At 30.0% G+C, this 20,090-nt stretch overlaps 1 protein-coding gene across 2 annotated transcripts; it reads left to right on the plus strand.

Annotated features, from left to right (window-relative positions):
- The first annotated feature begins 6,185 nt into the window (after positions 1–6,185).
- LOC105637038 (fatty acyl-CoA reductase 3) lies at positions 6,186–11,609 on the plus strand. 2 transcript variants are annotated; one of them, XM_089723608.1, is made up of 11 exons: positions 6,186–6,343; positions 6,430–6,533; positions 7,214–7,416; positions 7,507–7,607; positions 7,861–8,053; positions 8,556–8,717; positions 8,864–8,945; positions 9,269–9,538; positions 9,967–10,094; positions 10,194–10,243; positions 11,581–11,609. In XM_089723608.1, exons 1-11 carry the CDS (start codon positions 6,265–6,267, stop codon positions 11,592–11,594), a joined length of 1,386 nt encoding a protein of 461 aa, XP_089579734.1. In that variant the 5' UTR covers positions 6,186–6,264; the 3' UTR covers positions 11,595–11,609. The 2 variants fall into 2 exon arrangements, with proteins under 2 accessions (XP_089579734.1, XP_089579733.1); XM_089723607.1 differs by lacking the exon at positions 11,581–11,609 and having other exon boundaries at positions 10,194–10,567.
- Positions 11,610–20,090: the final 8,481 nt, after the last annotated feature.

A 20,090-nucleotide genomic window follows, 5' to 3' on the forward strand; every position in this document is an offset into this window, starting at 1 on the left:
TATTCAAAATTACAAATCAAATTAAATTAATTTAAATAATTCAGGATTACACACGTATATATTTGATATTATTTATATGTTAGGTTAGATTTGCGAGCTCACTCCAATCCAACTCGTGAATCATAAAGATGAGTGACTCCACTCAATTCCTTATATTTTCAAAGCTGACAGATTGTGTTGGATTGGACCAGATTTGAATAGGTAATGTGCAATCGTAATTGCTGTTTGCTTTCAGTAAAAAGTATGATAAGAATCAATGTCTATTTTTCTTCTATACAAATAATCGAATAGTGTATATGTGGAAAGAGAAACCTAATAACATAAATGAAAATATACCCAATTCAATTCTAACAAATGCATATATAAGGAAAAGAAAAATGAAAAGGCTAGAAAAATTAGGAATAAAAAAAATTTAACAATTGCATGTAACAATTTTATATCAATTATATGCATAACCTTTACATGTTATATACAGCAATTTAAGAGCTTTAGTTTATACATCCTATGAAATTTTTTTTTTTTTTAAAACAAAAAAAAGGGACTATTAGATATGTTAGTCACTAGACTCAATATTTAGACATCATGTGTAATGGAATGCTATCGTGGAGGATCAAACTTAAATCAAACAGATAAATGATCAATGCTTTTACCATTAGGCCACCACCTCGATTGGTTATACATCCTATGAAATTGAAAAAATGCACACAACCAACACAAATAAATGCATTATAATTGAAAATTGGTCCGATATTTTGGAACTTTTAGTCATAAATCTAACAATAGAAAGGCGGGCACATGGAGATGGAGGTTCTGCTACACAAGAGTGGGTAATAAAATCTAGCTAGAATAGCTGGTCAGAAATATTAGAGGCAGAAATATTAGTTGAGGAGAGAAGGTGGAATTATTATATACTTAGGTATAATTTGTTAGTATATAATAAATGTTATGTACTAGGTGTGGACAAGTTTTTCGTCGAGTAGTAATGGATATATATATATATATATATATATATATATATATATATATATATATATATATATATATATATATATATATATATATATATAAGTCTTAAGGAGTTTATTGTCCGAAAAAAACGAATAAATAGAAATGTTTTCAGTTTAGAAAATAAAACTAAAGAAGCTTCAATCAAAAAATTTATATGATACCCCATCATAGATTATGTATAATTTATTACAATTTAAGTGATAATAAATTTTAAATTTTAATTTTCTACTTACAATTATAATACACCATAAGTAATTTTATTGTCATATTATATGTTACATAAATTTTGTTTCATATTTATAAAATATTATGCGAATTTCTTTATCATTCATATATTATTATTATTATTACTGTGTATTAAATCTACTAATGCTATGCGGCCTAATACATGAAATTGGTCTTGAATATTACGTACCCTTTTTTGGGATGGAGAAAAAAGAAAATATTAGAGGCAGAAAAATAGTAGACAAAAATGATGAGAAATTGTTAACTTTCTTTCTATAGTTATTTTCTATTTTGTGTTTGGATAGAATGAGAAGAAGAAAATAAATTTATTTTTCTTTTTTTGGAAAGGGCAAAGTTTTTTTAGGAAAAAAAAAAGGATTATTATTAAAAATTGACAATTGTATCCTCACTTAAATAATGACGTATTTAAGAAAGGTTCAAAGTTGATTAATTAATTTCTGGTATTTGTGTAATTTAATAAAAATGAGTAAAATTTACACTTTCCTCCGTCATTCTCTCTAAAAATTAGAGAGATTCAAAATATATGGGCCATGGTGGAAAATAAGTGAAATATTACTTCTTTCAATATTTTCCTCCATTTTTGCAAATAAGGAAAATACTTTTACCTAAACAGTATCCATAGTTATTTTCATTCCTTAAAAAAAAAAAAAAAAAAAAAAAAAAAAAAAAAAACTCCCAGCCAAACAAAGGGTTAGGGTTTTATTACTACGGAATACTAAGGATATGTTCATTTGTAGAAATTGGAGTAGTTTTCAAGAAATTTTTTTCAAAAAAACTGAAAAATAAAGTTTTGTATTTAAATCAGTTAGTTTTCTATTTAGAAAACTTAAAAACAGTTTTCCAGAGTTTAACTAAAATTTGAAAAACAATTTTAAGTTGCTTTCAAGAGTTTTCATTTATAACAAAAGACATATTTTCTAAATGTTTTCCATTTTTAAAAAATCACATTTTCATAATTAAAATTATAATATCCATAAATAATTTTTAAATATATTTTCATTGAAAAAACAAGTTTTTAAATAACATAGAAACTTAAATTATGCTTTAATAAATAAATAATTTTATTATTATAAATACAATATATCCTTGATTTTTAAAATTTTACAAAATGATAAAAATGCTATAATTATTGTAAAAATTTTTAAATTTATTTTATAACATTTTATTTCTTTTAATTATAAAAGTTATGAATAATGTCTGTGAAGTTAAATTAAAATATAATTTTTTATTGTTACCAAGTAAACGCATTTTTCATTTTCTGTTTTTTAGTTTTTATTTTCTAAGAAAAATATTTTCTTAGAAAACTGAAAATAGAAAATAGGAAACTGTTTTTTATAGGTAAACACACCCTTAACATTTTGAGAGACTTATCATGTCCAATTTTTATTATAACTAAGCACTTTCAGGTAATCTTGACTCTCTAGAAATTATTGAAAAACTTGCCTAAACTAGATCTATGACTTCACTTATAGACCAAACTAATAAAACTAAGGCTTCATTTGTTTTTAGAAAATAAATATTTTTGAAATTATTTATTTTCCGTTGTTTGGTTGCAATATTGAAAATTAGTTAAAAATATTAAAAATTTCATATTTTAAAAATTTTATTGTTAAATACGAGAAAAACTGCAAAAAATGATAAATTATGAAAGTCATCGATGCCTGTTGGTGGTGGTTGACGGCGGCCAGTGACGGATGGTGAACGGTAACTGGTGGTAGTAGCCACCGGTGGTTATAAATTAAAAAATATGAATTTATAAAGTTATAATATATTTATCATTGTCTAAAAATGTTTTCCTCTCTTGCAAATGAGAAGTCATTTTCCTTAAAAATGACTTAGTTTTCTTTTGACCTGAAAAATATTTTCCGTTGACTATTTTCTTAAATGCCTCAAACAACTGAAAATTGTAGAAAATATTTTTTTGCCATTTATTTTACGTAAAATAAACTGAGCTTAAAAATTTTTTAAAAAATGTTCCGACTTTATCTTTTTTTTTTTCAATTGTATGGTCAGAAATACCATTATTTTAATAAAAATCTATAATTTCGTTAGTTTGGTCCATTAGTGGGACCATATATTTAGTCTAAATAAAATTTTTCCATAAATTATTATTACTAAAAATGACACCCACATCAACCTCAAGATGCATGGTTATCACTAAATATTGCAAATTCATGGACATAATTGGTCTGTCGAAAACATTAAAGTGCCGTAAAAATTCAAATATTATTATCATGTACAGACAAATCTATATCTATTTAAGCTCAAACAAATAAAAAGTTCGAAAAGATGATTTATCATTATCTTTATTTAGCATTCTATTTTTTAAGAATTTTGAGTTTGTTCTTTTCATTTTTTTTAATAATTGAACCACTTATAAGTATTATTCTTTTTACAACGTGAGATGTACATTGACTATATTTATTATTCATATTCGTTTAATTTTTTATGTCATCACTCATTTTTGCTTATTATTTATACTTGTTTTTGTTTTTTAATATTAAATATTGGTTATACTTTTTGTCCTACATTATTTAGATTTTTACAATGTTAAAACAAAAAATTTCATTTGAGATTAATGTGAGTATAATGTTTAATTAATAAAATAACCAAGAAGGTGTTGGTTGAGATGGTAAACGATATCAACTGCTATCTGCACATTCAATTTATCTAAAATTCATTATAATTGTATATATACGATTCTGCAATATTATATATATTTTAAAAATTAAAATTTCCGATTGTTTGTCGTCCCATACACACATATATTTATTTTATTTAAAAATAAAAGTAAAAAGTTTAAAATTTTGCGACGATTAATTATGTATATTCTATTTGAAAATTTATTTTAAAAAATGTATATCCAATTAAATTATACAAACATAAAAAAGAATATTATATAAAAAATATACTCCCTCCATACTAAAAAAAGATAGTCCATCTTTCTTTTTTGGTTTGTCCCTAAATATAGTCAATTTTCTTTTTTGCATTATAGTTAATCCTTGAATTGTCTATTATACCTTACTAAATTTTATCTTATTTTTAGTAACCTTCATTAATTCCTACTTGTTATTCTAATATAATAATTGCTTATATGTTATTTAAGATGAGCACAATAGAAAAATTATATGAATAAAATTGTTATTTAACCATCTTTCTTAATCTATGTAAAAATTTTCAAATGTCTCATTATTATATATATTTATTTAAAAATATCCTAAAATGTCTCATTTGAAATGCTTAATTATCTATATGTATTTATTTAACAATTAATTTTAATAAATTATATACAATAAACTAATAAAATATAATTTTTAATTGATCACGACAAAGAGTTATTTTAGGATATTCAAATTTTATGAAATGCGCTTTCGGAAATCTAATTATTTTCATATATTCCCACATTTATATAGAGTATAGATTTAAATTAAGAGGCCTGATGACAAAAAAAGTTTGAACTTTAACATTTTTTTAAATTTAGGGTTTATGGTTTTGGGTTTATAAAAGTGGAGCCACTATCGTGTCATATTTACATGTGGATTTAAAAAGGGAAAAAAGCCTAATTTTTATTATTTTAATTAGGGTAGATCTTTATTATTTTTATTTCTATTAGCATCAGACTAAACACAAAAAGGGGAATAGATGCCATCGCCGTCAACAAAAGGAACTTTCCGGCCAACCAACCATTTGAGACACAGGCAATTGGTTGTTTTCATCAAAGGGAAGCTAATGCAGTTTCCTCATCTTCTCCCTTGCTCTCAGCATCCTGTCTTCGTCTCTTGATCTCAAACCATAAAGGGCAATTCACTGGAAACTACAACAAAAGCTACAAATTGGTGAGTTTCTCTTTTATCTCCTTTTTTTTTTTTTTTTTTTGGTTTGGAAATCCCAATTTCTCTTGCCATTCTTTTTTCTCCTTCACTTGCAAGCATTGCTTAAGCATTTGATCCCGATGATGAGAATCGAATGAATCGGACTGATAAAAATTAATTAAGGATATTATATTTATTTTGTTCTGGTTTGACTAAAAGAAAAAGAAGAAAGCTTTAATTGTTTCTGTTATTTTGTTTTGTAAATCTAAGTATTTAAAAGTTTATGTGATTTTATTTTGTAAATTAGGATCCTATAATGGTGGTAGATAAGAAGGTGAAGGAGGCGGTTGAGGTGCTAACGCCAGTCCCGGTGCCGGCAGTGGAGAAGAAGACAGTGAAAACGGCTTTTGCTTTTAGCTATTGATAATTCCAGCTTTGTGCTTTTGCTTGTTCTCTATTTTATTTTAATTTCTTTATATGAGCTGTAATGCTTAGTCAGTGCTGATTCAGTGTCTGTGGGCTCCGTTAAAAGTTAACAGACATCAATTTAATTTAGATGGATACCTAACATAAGGAAAATTGATAGAGATTAATTATTACGTACGCGGTATTGATTGATAAAATTAAAAAATTTAATTAAATTTGATAAAAATTTTAAAATTCAGTTTTTTTTTTTTTTATTGTTAGGCCAAATTAAAAATGATATTTATTTTATATTATCTATATTAAATATTAAAAGGTAAAACTTTTATCTATCTATATGCAGTTATTTATGATAAAACAAATTACCGTCTTTATTTCCAATAAGCTAATTATCTTTATCTCTTATTTGTAACCCTTTTTTAAATGAGTCTTGCAATCAAAAAGGCCATTGAAATCGCTACTGCAAATATAGAATTTGAATTCAAAATGAAAAGGGCCATTAAAAAAGAAATTAAAAGTAGATTAACACGCCAATATATCTATATTTTTAAAAATACTTATAAAATATATAGAAAAACAAAATTAAATTTTTGAAAATTTGGGTCCATGATGCCCCTAGGTCTATACGTGGTGTTAGTATCATTAATGATTTTCAACAAATTATTTTAGTAACCTGAAGAAGTAGTTACATAAAACTACTATATATATGCATGAACGGTACGTTCTTGGGCATAGTTATCCAACAGAGCACAATTAATCATAGTTTTGCACAGCAATGGAGTTGGAAAAGATTACTCAGTTTCTTGAGCATAAGACTGTTTTAGTCACTGGGGCAACCGGATTTCTTGCAAAAGGTAAGTTCTCTTCCTCCTCCTCAATGCAGAAAGTGGAACCAGAAATGCTTCAATTTTAATTATTTTCTTGGTCTAATTAAATGTAGTGTTCTTGGAGAAGCTATTAAGGGTACAACCAAATGTCAAGAAGCTTTATCTTCTTTTAAGAGCTGCAGATACTTCTTCTGTAAATCAACGATTCTATAATGAGGTATTTACTATGTTGCAGGGAAACTTCCTTTGACTGACGTTTCCACGTTTCGAAAAACGTTTCCTATATGAAAATACAATTGAAAACTCTTTGAGACTGTTTCTGTAACGTTTCCTCTCTTAATACGTTTCCGTAAACTTAAAAACTCATTTCTCTAACTAAAATAATTACAAATTCATAAAACATGTACTTTTATGAGTATGAAACTTGTAATTTTTTTGGATATGATTAAATATTGATTAGACTTGACTTGTTGAATATATTTAATGGTTTATAATAATTTACTTTTTGTAATTATAAATATAACTCTATATTTTTCATATTTACGTGTTTCTCCGCGTTTCCATCTCTATATTTTTAAAATACCGTTCCCTGTGTCTGTTTTCACATTTCTACATTTCCACATTTCCACGCTTCCACGTTCCTATTTCTGTGCAACATAAGGTATTTATTATTTTTTAAGCAAAGGATTTGAATTATATAATATTATCTAACATGTTCTTTAGACATGAGATTCATTTTTTAACAGTCATATTATCAACATAATGTACGGAGTTATTTTCATTCTAGCAACTCACGAGCGGCTAATCTCATTTACAACGTTATAGATAGATACCCCTAGCTGCATTATCAATCATTTCTTTCTATAGTCCACATGAACTTTCACTTTCACATTATAGGTGATAGGGAAGGACTTGTTTAGGGTCGTAAAGGAAAAATTGGGTGCGAATCTAAATTCTATTATCGCAAAAAAGATTGCTATTGTCCCTGGCGATGTCAGTTATGAGGACTTGGGGGCGAAAGACTCTTCCCTGAGAGAAGAAATGATTAATGATTTGGATTTTATCCTTAATTTTGCAGCCACCACCAGATTTGATGAGAGGTAATTAATTTGTTGATATTCACTTTAATTATTATTTTATCTTATTATTTAATATTTTTCACTTTTGAATAATAAACTTTTGTGTTACAGATATGATGTTGCACTTGGTACCAATGCACTGGGAGCTAAGAATGTTTTGTGCTTTGCCAAAAATTGCCTCAAACTGAAATTGTTTATTCATATATCTACAGGTTGGTATAAAAAATAGAACCAAAAATCATCGGTTAATTAGGTCAGTTCGATTTTTATTAAAACTAAAAAAGAATTTGAATGAAGCCTGAAAATAAATCACATTACACAATCTGGTGGGTTTCTTTCAGAAATTAATTTCAGAATGAAAAATAAAAATTTAATTTAATTTTTACTGACTATATAAATTGTATGAATGATGAAATTAACTAGTGCAAGTTAACAATGATGAAATTAATTTTTGTGTATTTGCAGCTTATGTTTGTGGGGAAAGTTCAGGGCTTATAATGGAGAAATCATATCAACTGGGTGAGACACTCAATGGTGTCTTAGGATTAAATATTGAGGAAGAGAAGAAATTGATTGATAGAAAATTAAATCAACTTCGACGTGAGGGAGCTACAGAAGCAAACATTAAAAAGGCTATGATAGATATGGGGACTGAAAGGTAATTTACAATTAATTTTACTAAGCTTTTTTTTTTTTTTTTTTTTTTTTTTTTTTTTTTTTTTGCCGTAGTGTTTTGATCAAGTGAAAATATTTATAGTATTCGATAGCATAACATTTATACTAGTTTGGGAGAAGGATAATTAAATGTTAATTTCTCTAACTTTGATGAAATACTAATAAAACAGTTGAGGGTGACTAAAAGAGTAAGCAACGGCGGATCTATGTTGTAAAATGAGGATTAATAATTAAGGACATGGAGCTACTAATAAGCAATGGCGGATCTAGAACATGAAATGTTTCTTTTTTGAATTTTTCTATTAAATATATGTAATTTGTTTAAATTAATCAATAAATTTCAATTTATTTATGTCTTTGATCTTTCTTTTTCTAAAAGATTATATATTAACTCCCGATAAAAATTTCAATATTTCTAGATCCGCGTTGCTAATGTGTGTGCAATTTATATATACTAACTTAGCCTTAAATCGGTATTATGTTAGAGCAAAAGCCTATGGATGGCCCAACACATATGTATTTACCAAGGCAATGGGAGAAATGGTTATAGGACATTTGAAGGAAAATCTGCCAGTTGTGATTATACGTCCTACGATGGTTACTAGTACTTGGAGAGAACCTTTCCCTGGTTGGATTGAAGGTGCAAGGTAATTATTATAAATATATTATTAATAAATTTTCTTGAACTTGTATTAGTATTCATTTATATATAATCATAATATTCGTTTATAATATTCTTTCCTTTTTTTAAATACGAAAGAATGATTAATTATACATATCTGCGTGGTTGCAGAACCATCGATGCCTTGACTGTTGGTTATGGCAGTGGAAAAATGTCGTTCTTTGTTGCTGATCTTACAGCAATAGTTGACGTGGTGAGCAAAAGAAAACAAATATATCTTCTTATATTTCGATATTATTCAGCAAATAGCTATTAACATGATATAATGAAGACAAAATATTTATACTGTATATTTTAATTAGTATATCAAATGATTTAAAAATTTTTCTTTAAAAATCCTTTTCACAAAAAGCATTTCAAAATTTTTTTTTTTAACTAGATTTTGCTTTGCATAAATATTGATCAAAGTAAATATTGAAAACAAAGAAAAAGAATTAAAAAAAAAATTGAATCTAATTAATAAAAAATATTAAGCGTTAAATGTTTTCAAGAACTAATTGGATTTAGTATATGCAGATACCAGCAGACATGGTGGTGAACACAATAATAGCAGCGATGATGGTTCATGCAAATAATCAACCATGTCAAGTAGTTTATCATATAGGATCATCGTTAGGAAATCCTATAAGATACTCTAATTTTAGAGATTACTTGTACTTTTACTTCACAAACAAACCATGGATGCTCCAAAATGGGAAGCCAGTCAAGGTTGCCAAGCCTACAATTTTGACCACAATGGCTAACTTTCATAGATATATAGCAATTCGTTATTTGCCTTTGTTAAAGGTAAGTTCACAATTCTCCTATCTAGTTAAATAATCATGCATTTGTTAATTTTCTTGTTAGCGTGCTAATTTTTTTTTTAAAAAGGGTTTATTTTATAATAATTTTGACTAATTATCTTTAGAATCGTAAATAATTTAAATTGTTCGTGAACTGATCCAGATTTACGTTAAAAAATTCTTATTTGAGTTTATTTCATAAGCTTAATATTCTGAATTCGAGCCTGCTTATTATTGTGCTTTTTAATAAACAACTGAAACTCAAGCTTTGAAATTGCAAGCCCGTTAAACATGTCAAAATGAATTGTAATACGTGAATATGATTTACGAAATACGAAAGGTAGTCTAAAAATTGATCAAAGGCAAACAATGTTAATCTCTTTCTATTGTATTTATGTTAATTATTTTTTCTTTTCAAAAAAATTCTTGCAGGTGCTAAAATTGGCAAATACAATATCTTGCCATTATTTTCAAGGCACATATAATAATCTCAACAGAAATATCAAACGTGTGATGCGCTTAGTTGAGCTGTACCAACCATACCTATTTTTCCATGGAATGTATGTACTTGTTGCTCAATATACACTAGAAATTATATTGTTTTCCAAAATCCATACTTATATTATTAAATTTGAATCTTCCTTTTTCTTATTTTGCAGTTTTGATGACTCGAACACAAATAAGTTATTAAGAATAGCTAAAGATAATGGTATGGAGACAAACAACTTTTTTTTCGATGTCAAGTCTATTGATTGGGATGATTACTTTATAAATACACATATTCCTGGTATTTTAAAATATGTTCTCAAATAATAATTGTTATGATAGCAATGAATATCCTATATGTACTACAAGTCTATCTTCCTTATTTGTGTGTAGGAGTTTATTTTTCCAATCAGGGTACTAATATGGTTTCTCATCAATAATAATGACGCTCATATTTTTCTCTCGATTATCTCTGTATTCTTTTCCTTTTTTTATTATTTTATAGAGCAATACTAAATGGCTCATGTTGAGCCTGTTATAACAAGAATCAATAAGAATCTCTAAATATAAAATGTCCACATTGCTCTTAACAAATTTTTTTTGTGACTGAAAATTTGAATTTGAAAATTATTCTTTCTCCCCTATTTTAACAATAGTAAATTGACAAAACCACACGTCCCAAATAAACTATTTTTTTATAGGTTGCTTTAACCACTCTCTCTCCTCTCACATCCCTAACCCCCAAAACCTTTTCACCAAACAAAGGCTCTCATCTTCTTCCACTGACACCACTGGAAAGAAGAGTTGTTATAATGACATGAATCCACTGGAGAAGAAAGCTAAGGTATTTGTAGTTTTTCAGGGAATTGAAACTGGGTTTTTTGATTCTTAGACAGAATGTGCATCTCGAGTCTTTAGGCGTCAGCAATAGTTTGTTTAAATTCTATGAAAGCAAGGACGATGCTGTGAAATTCCGTCATGTGCCTTGGCACTTGACCTACAAATAGCTTAACGCTCTATTCGCTCGATTTCTTCTCCTTTTTACCCTTCACCATTAATGCCGATAAACCACAGACAGACAGAGAAACACACACACACACACACACACACTCTCTCTCTCTCTCTCTCTCTCTCTCTCTCTTTCTGGTTTTTGTTCCTCTCTCTAGAATTTGCTGGCTGTTTCTCTCTCTAGATTCTTGTTGGCTTTATTTTTCTATTTTTTCTTCGAAGAGTCATCGTTGGGAAATTGGGGTTCAGAAACTCTAGGATGGTGAAGCAAATCTTGGGAAAAGAAGAAGTGACAGAAAACAATATTTGAGATAATTGGAGAACTTAATTTTTATTGATTTACTTCAGCAATATATATAATAAGGATGACAACTAACAGAAGCTAGAAAATATGAATAATAACAAATCACTAATCACACTACTAACAGCCCTTGAAACTAGGACAACTATCTAGGAATAATTCAAACTATAATAAAATCAGAATTAATTAAATAACAGTTACAGTCAACATCCCCTTTAATTCTGATTTGGAATGATCTTCATGTCAAGCAGGTTCCTTAACTTGATGAACGCATCGATCTTCAACGGTTTAGTAAGTATATCCGCAATCTGATCTTCTGACTTGCAATATTCCAATTTGATCATGTTCTTTCCAACTTGGTCTCAGGAAGTGATATCAAATATCAATATGTTTACTTCTCCCATGAAAGACGGGATTCCTTGCCAAATTAATTACAGAAACATTGTCAACATAAATCTTAATTGGACCTCCAAGGTTAATACCAATTTGACTCATTATATTACTGAGCCAAACTGATTGACAAGGACTTGCTGCTGCTGCTACATACTCAGCTTCACACATGGATAACGCAACAATTGACTGTTTCTTTAATGACCATGAGCAAACCATTTTTCCGAGCATAAAACAATGACCATTGGTGCTCTTTCTCTCATCTGAATCTCCACCCCAATCACTGTCCAAGTATCCAACGATCTCAATCTCCTTGGATGTAGAGTAAAATAGACCAAAATCTGCAGTACCTTTAATGTAGCGCATAATCCTTTTTACTGCTTGTAAGTGAATCTGTCGAGGTGACTCCATGTATCGACTAACCAATCCCACAGCATAACAGATATCGGGTCTAGTACATGTGAGATATCTTAGACTTCCAACAATCTGCTTAAAGTGTGTAGGATATACTGTCCGCTCATCATCATCCTTGGTAAGCTTAAGTCCAGTTTCAACCGGAGTCTTAACTGGATTTGAATCTTCCATCTTAAACTTCTTCAAAAATTCAGCAGCATATTTCTTTTGATGAATCAAGATTCCATCGTCTCTCTGAATGACTTCAATGCCTAAAAAATAAGACATAAGACCGAGATCGGTCATCTCAAATTCCTTCATCATAATTTGCTTGAAGCCCTTAATCATCTTGAGATTATTTCCTGTAAAAATCACATCATCAACATAGAGACATAAAATTAGCAAATCTCCATAATCATTATTCTGCACATATAGACCATGATCTGAAGGACATTTTTTAAATCCAGCATCTTGAAGGAATGAATCAATTCTTTTGTTCCAAGCTCTCGGTGCCTGCTTAAGGCCGTATAAAGCCTTATTAAGTTTGTACACCTTGTCCTCTTCCCCAGATTGTATAAAACCTGGTGCCTGTTTTACGTAAACCTCTTCATCAAGTGGACCATTAAGAAAGGCAGACTTGACGTCCATTTGGTGAATTTTCCATCGCTTTTGTGCAGCCAAAGCAATAATCAGTCTCACAGTTTCCATTTGAGCTACAAGAGAAAAAATTTCATCGTAATCATAGCCTTCTCTTTGTTCAAATCCCTTCGCTACCAACCTCGGTTTGTATTTGTCAATTTCACCGTTAGCTTTCACCTTGATCTTATACACCCACTTCACATCAATTGCTTTGTGCCCTCTTGGAAGGTCAGTAAGTTGCCATGTGTTGTTTTTGTCAATTGCCATCATTTCTTCATTCATAGCCTCTTGCCATTTAGGATTTTGAATGGCATCTGCAAATCTCACGGATTCCGAATCTGCAAGAAAAGCAAATTGGACTAGTTGTCCATCATCATCAACCTCATTATCGAGATTAACCTCGTAATCTTGAAGATGTGCAGGTTGTCGATGCTCCCTTCTTGGTCGTTCCACAGAAGTTGAAATGGGGGCAGCAACTTCCGGTTGAATTGCAGGTGTTTCAAGAGTGACTCTATCTTCTGGATCTGCATCATCATTCAAGATATAAATATTAAGTTTTTTAGAATCCATGTCACTTGCTGTATTCCATTGCCATTCCTCATCTTCAGCAAATGTAACATCACGGCTTACGATCACCTTCTTTGTCATTGGATTGTACAATTTGTACCCCCCTTGCTTATATCCAATGAAAATGGTTTTTACTGCTCTATCATCCAGCTTGGATCTTGTTGCTTTAGGTACATGAGCATAAGCAATTGAACCAAATACCTTCAAGTGTTGCACATTGGGTTTGAATCCACTTCATACCTCAATAGGTGTTGTGTTAGGAACACTCCTAGTAGGTGACCTATTCATCAAATACACTGCACATGATACAGCTTCAGCCCAAAAATTATTAGGCATTCCTTTAGCTTTAAGCATGCTCCTTGCCATATCCATGATTGTCCTGTTCTTTCTCTTGGCGACTCCGTTGTGTTGAGGATTGTAAGGAAAAGTAATATTATGTTGCAGCCCGAGTTCTTCACAATGATTCTTAAAATCATTGGACTTGTACTCACCTCCTCCATCACCACGCATCATCTTGATTAATTTGCCACTTTGTCTTTCAACAAATGCTTTAAATAGTTTAAAGTAGTCGAATACTTCATCCTTGCTCCGCAACAAATAAACCCATGTTTTCTTTGAAAAATCATCAATAAATGTTAAAAAATATTTGTTACCTCCAACTGATGATATATTCATCGGGCCACAAACATCCGTATGAATGAGCTCCAACGAAAATTTCGTACGCCAAGGCTCTTTAACAAAAGGCATCCTATGATTCTTTCCAAAAATACAAGCCTCACACACTTGATTAGGGTGATGAATAAGTGGTAAACCATTCACTAAATTATGTTTGGAAAGTTTTTCCAAGCTTTGAAAATTTAAGTGCCCAAAGCGTAAGTGCCATAACCATGATTCATCATTCACAATTGCCTTTAAGCACTTAAAATCACCCATGTTAATATCTACTGGAAACATACAATTTTTTTGGTAAAAAGGTTTTAATAATTAATTTACCTCCTTTATCAAAAATTGAGAATTGATTTCCAGAGATGTGCATCACATAACCCTTTTCGGCCAACTGTCCAATACTCAACAAATTAGTTTTCATATCAGGTACATAAAAAACATTTGAGATGTACCTGTGATCACCATTTTTCATTGTGATAAGAATTCTCCCTTTTCCAGTCACCGGAACGAACCTTCCATCACCGAATTTCACCCTTGTGTGAAACGATTCATCCAAATCTGTGAACAGCTCTTTATAACCACACATGTTATTTGTGCAGCCTGTATCCAAATACCAAGTCTGGTAGTTTGGAGTTTCATTTGATGTGGCTACCATTAATAACGCATGATCCCCTTCATCTTGATCGTGATTACGATCTTCCTGAGCACAATTGATAGCTTGATTGTCACCTTTTGATCTGCACTCATTTGCATAATGGCCGAACTTGTGGCAATTATAACATTCCACATTTGATTTATTATTCATGCCTCTACGTCCTCTGCGGCCACGTCCTCTTTGTTGCCAAGAGGAATATGAACTGGAATTGTGATTGGTACCAGTGTTGTTTTGCTCAGCACTTCCATGGTTCTGGCCACCACGACCTTTGTTGGAATAGCTACCACCACGTCCGCGTCCTCTACCTCGTGAACTGCCGTGCTTATGAGAGGAGCTACCAATTGTGCTTGTAAAGCCTGTTCAATTGGTTTTTCAATCTTATTGTCATTCATCCGTTGTTCATGCGCTCGTAGGGAACCGGACAATAACCTTACTGTCATTGTTGATAGGTCATTGGCTTCTTCAATTGCAGCAACTACATGCTCAAATCTGGGAGTTAAAGACCTCAAAATCTTCTCAACCTTTGACTGCTCTGAATGTGTTTCACCGTTGGTCTTCATTTGATTGGTCAGAGCGAGAACTTTACTAATGTAGTCGTCAACAGTTTCGGTGGCCTCCATTTGCAACAACTCATATTGGCGCCTTAGAGTTTGAAGACGCACCCTCTTGATTTTGTCATCACCTTTATAAGAAGTAGACAAAATAGTCCAAGCCTCACTTGCAGTTGTTGCTCCTTCGATCTTCTCAAATGTCTCATCATTCATCCCTTGGTGGATGAGATACAATGCCTTCTTGTCCTTCTTCTTCTGGTCACGATGCGCTACTCGTTGCGCTTCAGTTGCATTAGCATCTAATGCAGACACTCCATTTTCCACAACATCCCATAACTCGTGGTAATCAAATAGAACTTTCATCTGCACACACCACCGGTTGTAATTTTTTCCATCAAGGATAGGGACTGATAATTGGGTAGTTTCATGATAACAGACCGTTTAGGCTCTGATACCAGATGAAGCAAATCTTGGGAAAAGAAGAAGTGATAGAAAACAATATTTGAGATAACTGGAGAACTTAATTTTTATTGATTTACTTTAGCAATATATATAATAAAGATGACAACTAACAGAAGCTAGAAAATAGGAATAATAACAAATCACTAATGACACTACTAACAGCCCTTGAAACTAGGACAACTATCCAGGAATAATTCAAACTATAATAAAATCAGAATTAATTAAATAACGGTTACAGTCAACAGATGGAGAATTCATTGCTCAAGTATGTTTATTTGACTTGTAGTGGCTACTTTTTGGTGCTTGTGTTGACTTATGTGAATGTTCAATTGATTGATGATTTCGAAGATTATTACTGTCTTCCTGTCTCTGATTATGTTCAATCTGGTAAAAATTGATAACCCTTTTTATCACATTTTCCATCAAAAAGAACTATATTTATCACATCTATGCATTTTTCATGTAGAAAAACAAGCAATGGAAAAATAATAATGATAGAAAGATATATTCTAGTCTAGAAACTAATGCACATTGCTTCCCATTCTATCAGTTGGGTTAAGAAGGAGATACCTTTCCTTTTGGTTGTAGATGGTATCAATCTTTTTCATGTACTCATCTGTCAGCTTCTGGAAGAAGCAAGCAATGTTAACGTAGTGTTCTAACAAAGAAGGAAGAGTATAAAGTCTATCTTATTCATCGTCACAAGAAAATGAAAGAGGATATGAACAGAGGATATGAACTAAGGATAACATTAACATGACAGCAACAAAATCAGAAAAATGAAAAAATAAAATTCATAAACCCCTAAAAAGCATATACCTACTAAAATTTTATAATTATATCACATAATTAAAACACCACTATATATTTTTCAGCAACACCAATTGCAGCATGCCATGATGTTATAGAATAGTTTAGTTTCCCTACCTCGAAAAGGGAAGTCCGATGAGAAAAAGACAAGTAAAAGGGGAATACTAAAATTTGATAAAAGTGGACTCTTGGGTTAAGTGGGACATACTTGAGTTTGCAGCAACATAAGTATTAAAGTAGTAAATATTATCTATCCCTTAAAAAAGAATTTCAAAATAATTAAAAGTTATATCTTCACAATCACCCTTCTCCTCATGCCACGTGTATATCATGCAGGCTACACTCTGTTTACGTGCAACAAGTGAACATCTGCATTCATGTTATCCAACATAAAAAATTATTGTTTTTTTTTTTTTTTTTTTTTTTGTGTTGGATAAAGTGCACCATTTCCTGCCCAAATTCAAGAAAAGGCATTGCTATAATTCAACAAGCCATGATTCTTGTTGATTCTTGTTGTGACAGGCTTAGCATGAGTTAAATATCTTTATTGTATTTTATAACACGCTATCAGCATGGTTTTGTTATATTTCATCAATCTTCTTTCTACCGTTTCTTTATCAAATTGCTTAAAGGAAAAAAGATAAATTGATCAAATCACCTAAAAAAAAAAAGGATAACTAGTAGTTTACAATTTGTGAGTTTAAATTTATGCATCAAAAGGGAATTCTTTATATATTATTGAGTATTATATTGATTTGATTAATCATGTTCAAGTATTCAATTATATCGAGTATTAAACATAATTGAATAATTGACTTATAGTTAATTTAAATTTGATTAATAAAAAAAGCCAATTAGTACTCCTTGTTTGAAAGCGATAAGAGTTATTACTCATAAAATAAAATAAAAAATCGTATTACCAAATTCTATTGCCTGAAAATTATGGTAGCCAACTTCTGAGCGAAATTTATAAATTTGTATTACAAACCATAATATTGTTTACAGTAACCAATGGCATAAATCGTATTCCCTCTTTATAAATTATGGTAGCCAAAAAATCGTATTCTCTCTTTATTTCTCTCCCTACTTTTCTATTATTTTATAATACGTTATCAGCTCATTTCATTCCACCACTTTGATTTGTGCTACTAATCGAAAAGATGGGGTAACTTATGGTTTGTGACAACCAAAGTTAGGTATGCAAATTTAAATTTATTTACATCTAACATGTAAATTCTTTACACGTTTTAAGAATTATATTATTGATTAGGATGCTCCAAAAGTTAATATGCATAAAAATAAAATTTGTATCAGTTATGTTCTTTAAATTATTTACTTTGATGGTTAGCTGCACCTCATCAATTGTGTTGAAATAGCAAGATTTTGTATGCGCCCGTCTCACATGAGCATGTAAAAGTCTACTGTCCCCTGATTTTCCCGTTAGATTTTATCTTTCTAGTGCTGTCTATTTTTAATTTATTTGCTTTTGTTAGATCGGTTTTCACTTTTACTGGATTATTTTTATTTTTAGATTATTTGTTTAGATCTCTTGTTCAACCAGTTACGAATAATCTTTTTCTTTTTTAGAGTTTGTTAGCTAAAATTTTAAGTTACAATTTTGATTAAGTCAAGTTATTTATTGGTTTTATGGCTTAGTACAAAATTGTATTCCCTATGAATGGAATGGTTATATTAGATTTGTTATGCTTGTAATTTACTTTTAATTATCTCTTAAATTTATTTAAAATAAATTAATTTAAGGTTCATTTTAAAAAAATAAATAAATAAAAGAAAGTTAAATACTGCAAACGCAATAATTTTCCTCTATTGAATATTTGACAATTAAATATTCATTTGTTTTTTTTTTTTTTTTTTTTTAGAATGGATTGAAAGAAAGTTACAATTACCAAAGATTCATCAATCAATGGATGCCTTCATCGTTGTAAAGCTTGTGAAGCTATAAGTTATTATAATTTTTATAGTATTAAAATTATTATTTTATTATTGTTATATATTGGCATATATTATCCATATGGTACAAATTTTGAGAATTGTTCATTTATTTTTAAATATAATTGAGATATTGTTGTTATTATGATTGAATCCTATATTAGCTCCTGATATAGAATCGTTAATGATAGTTATATTTAAAATAAAGAGATATTAAAATATATTTAAAATATAGAATATATTACTGAAGTAGCAACATCGAGAGAGAATATTTTAAAATATATTTTGGATTTATTTCAGATCTTTTTTATCACTGAGCAAAATAAAGAGATATTAATAAAAATCATGAGGCCGCCAAACTGGATTTTGTTCCATTTTCTAAGAGAATGGAATAATATATATTGTGGGTCTCGAATATATATGGCACTACCCAAGAGGAGGGTGAATTGGGTTTTCTAAAAACTGAAATAAATTTTAGAAATTCTAAATAAAAATTAGAATTCTAAGTGCAGCGGAAAATATACAGAACTTTGTGAGAGTAGAATATGGATTAGAATCTCCTCACAATGTTCTAATTTCAAATATAGAAAATCTGTGCAAAGTGCAACTATTGATTAGAACAGCTTCACACTGACTTGTACAATATCAGAGCTTCTTTATGAAGGAAAGTTATCGAACTCAGAACTTCCTCATAAAGTTTGCAAAATCATATAAAGCTACGTGAAAGATAGTTATTACAATTCAGAACGTCTCCACAGAGCCTTAATTAAATATTAGAGTAACTTTATGATGGAAAGTTATCAGGATTAGAACATCCTCATAAAGTTTAGAAAATATAATAGAAACCCAAATAGTGAATTATACTGGAAATAGAACAACAGTTAGAACATTATATATTCACTTTATTAGAATATTAGAGTTCTAATGTTCAGGATAGATAAGACTTATTATCATTTTAAAACATCTGAATTATTAACAATTTTAGCGTTTCAAAAAGATTAAACAAGAGTGTAAAAGAGACAGTATCAAGCAAGCTTCAGAAATAAAGAGATCAACACCGAGAATTATAGTGGTTCGGCACTAACTCGCCTACATCCACTCCCCAAGACGCATCTTGAGATCCTTAACTAAGTTATCTCTTTTAAAGGGTAAGAGACAAACCAACAGTACAAGACAATAGATCAAAAACCTAGATCTACCCTTTTGTCCCACTAGATTTTCCAAAGGTTCTAGTTAACCTCAACCCTTTCTGTTTTTGGCAGAGTACAGAAAAACTCAGTTCAAGACATTACTATCCCACACATGGAGAAGGTCGCTTGATAATCTCTATCTCAATAGCTTCTAACCTAAGCTATTACACTCAAAAGTTTAAAAAATGAAGAGCCTGTCTACTATAGATTACACAATCTAAATAGACAGAAAGAAACGCCTATATAAGCACAGGAAAAACAGTTTTATCAGATTAGAAGATCGATTAGAACACAGAATTGTTTTTCAAAAGTAATTGTAAAAATTCTTTTCACTTTGAATATTAAAAACGTTAAGTGTACAGATGAAAAGAAAATGGGGGTAGAGTAAGTTTTGAGAGATAAGGATTCGTTCAATGAGAGAGAGTGCTCTTAAAATAAATACTCTTACTTCGCCAAATGTTTAAGGCGTGAATGTTCCTTTATATAGG

Source organism: Jatropha curcas, chromosome 7 (assembly GCF_041381405.1).
Source record: "Jatropha curcas cultivar XTBG-Jc1 chromosome 7, XTBG_Jcur_1.0, whole genome shotgun sequence".
In the NCBI taxonomy this organism is placed as follows: Eukaryota; Viridiplantae; Streptophyta; class Magnoliopsida; order Malpighiales; family Euphorbiaceae; genus Jatropha; species Jatropha curcas.

What these genes read in the sequence shown, in the direction of transcription:
- LOC105637038 (XM_089723607.1), top strand. Translation starts at nt 6,265, where the DNA reads ATGGAGTTGGAAAAGATTACTCAGTTTCTTGAGCATAAGACTGTTTTA. An exon ending in GTTTATTCATATATCTACAG is followed by an intron (nt 7,608 to 7,860) that starts GTTGGTATAAAA and finishes GTGTATTTGCAG; the next exon opens with CTTATGTTTGTGGGGAAAGT. An exon ending in GTTATTTGCCTTTGTTAAAG is followed by an intron (nt 9,539 to 9,966) that starts GTAAGTTCACAA and finishes AAATTCTTGCAG; the next exon opens with GTGCTAAAATTGGCAAATAC.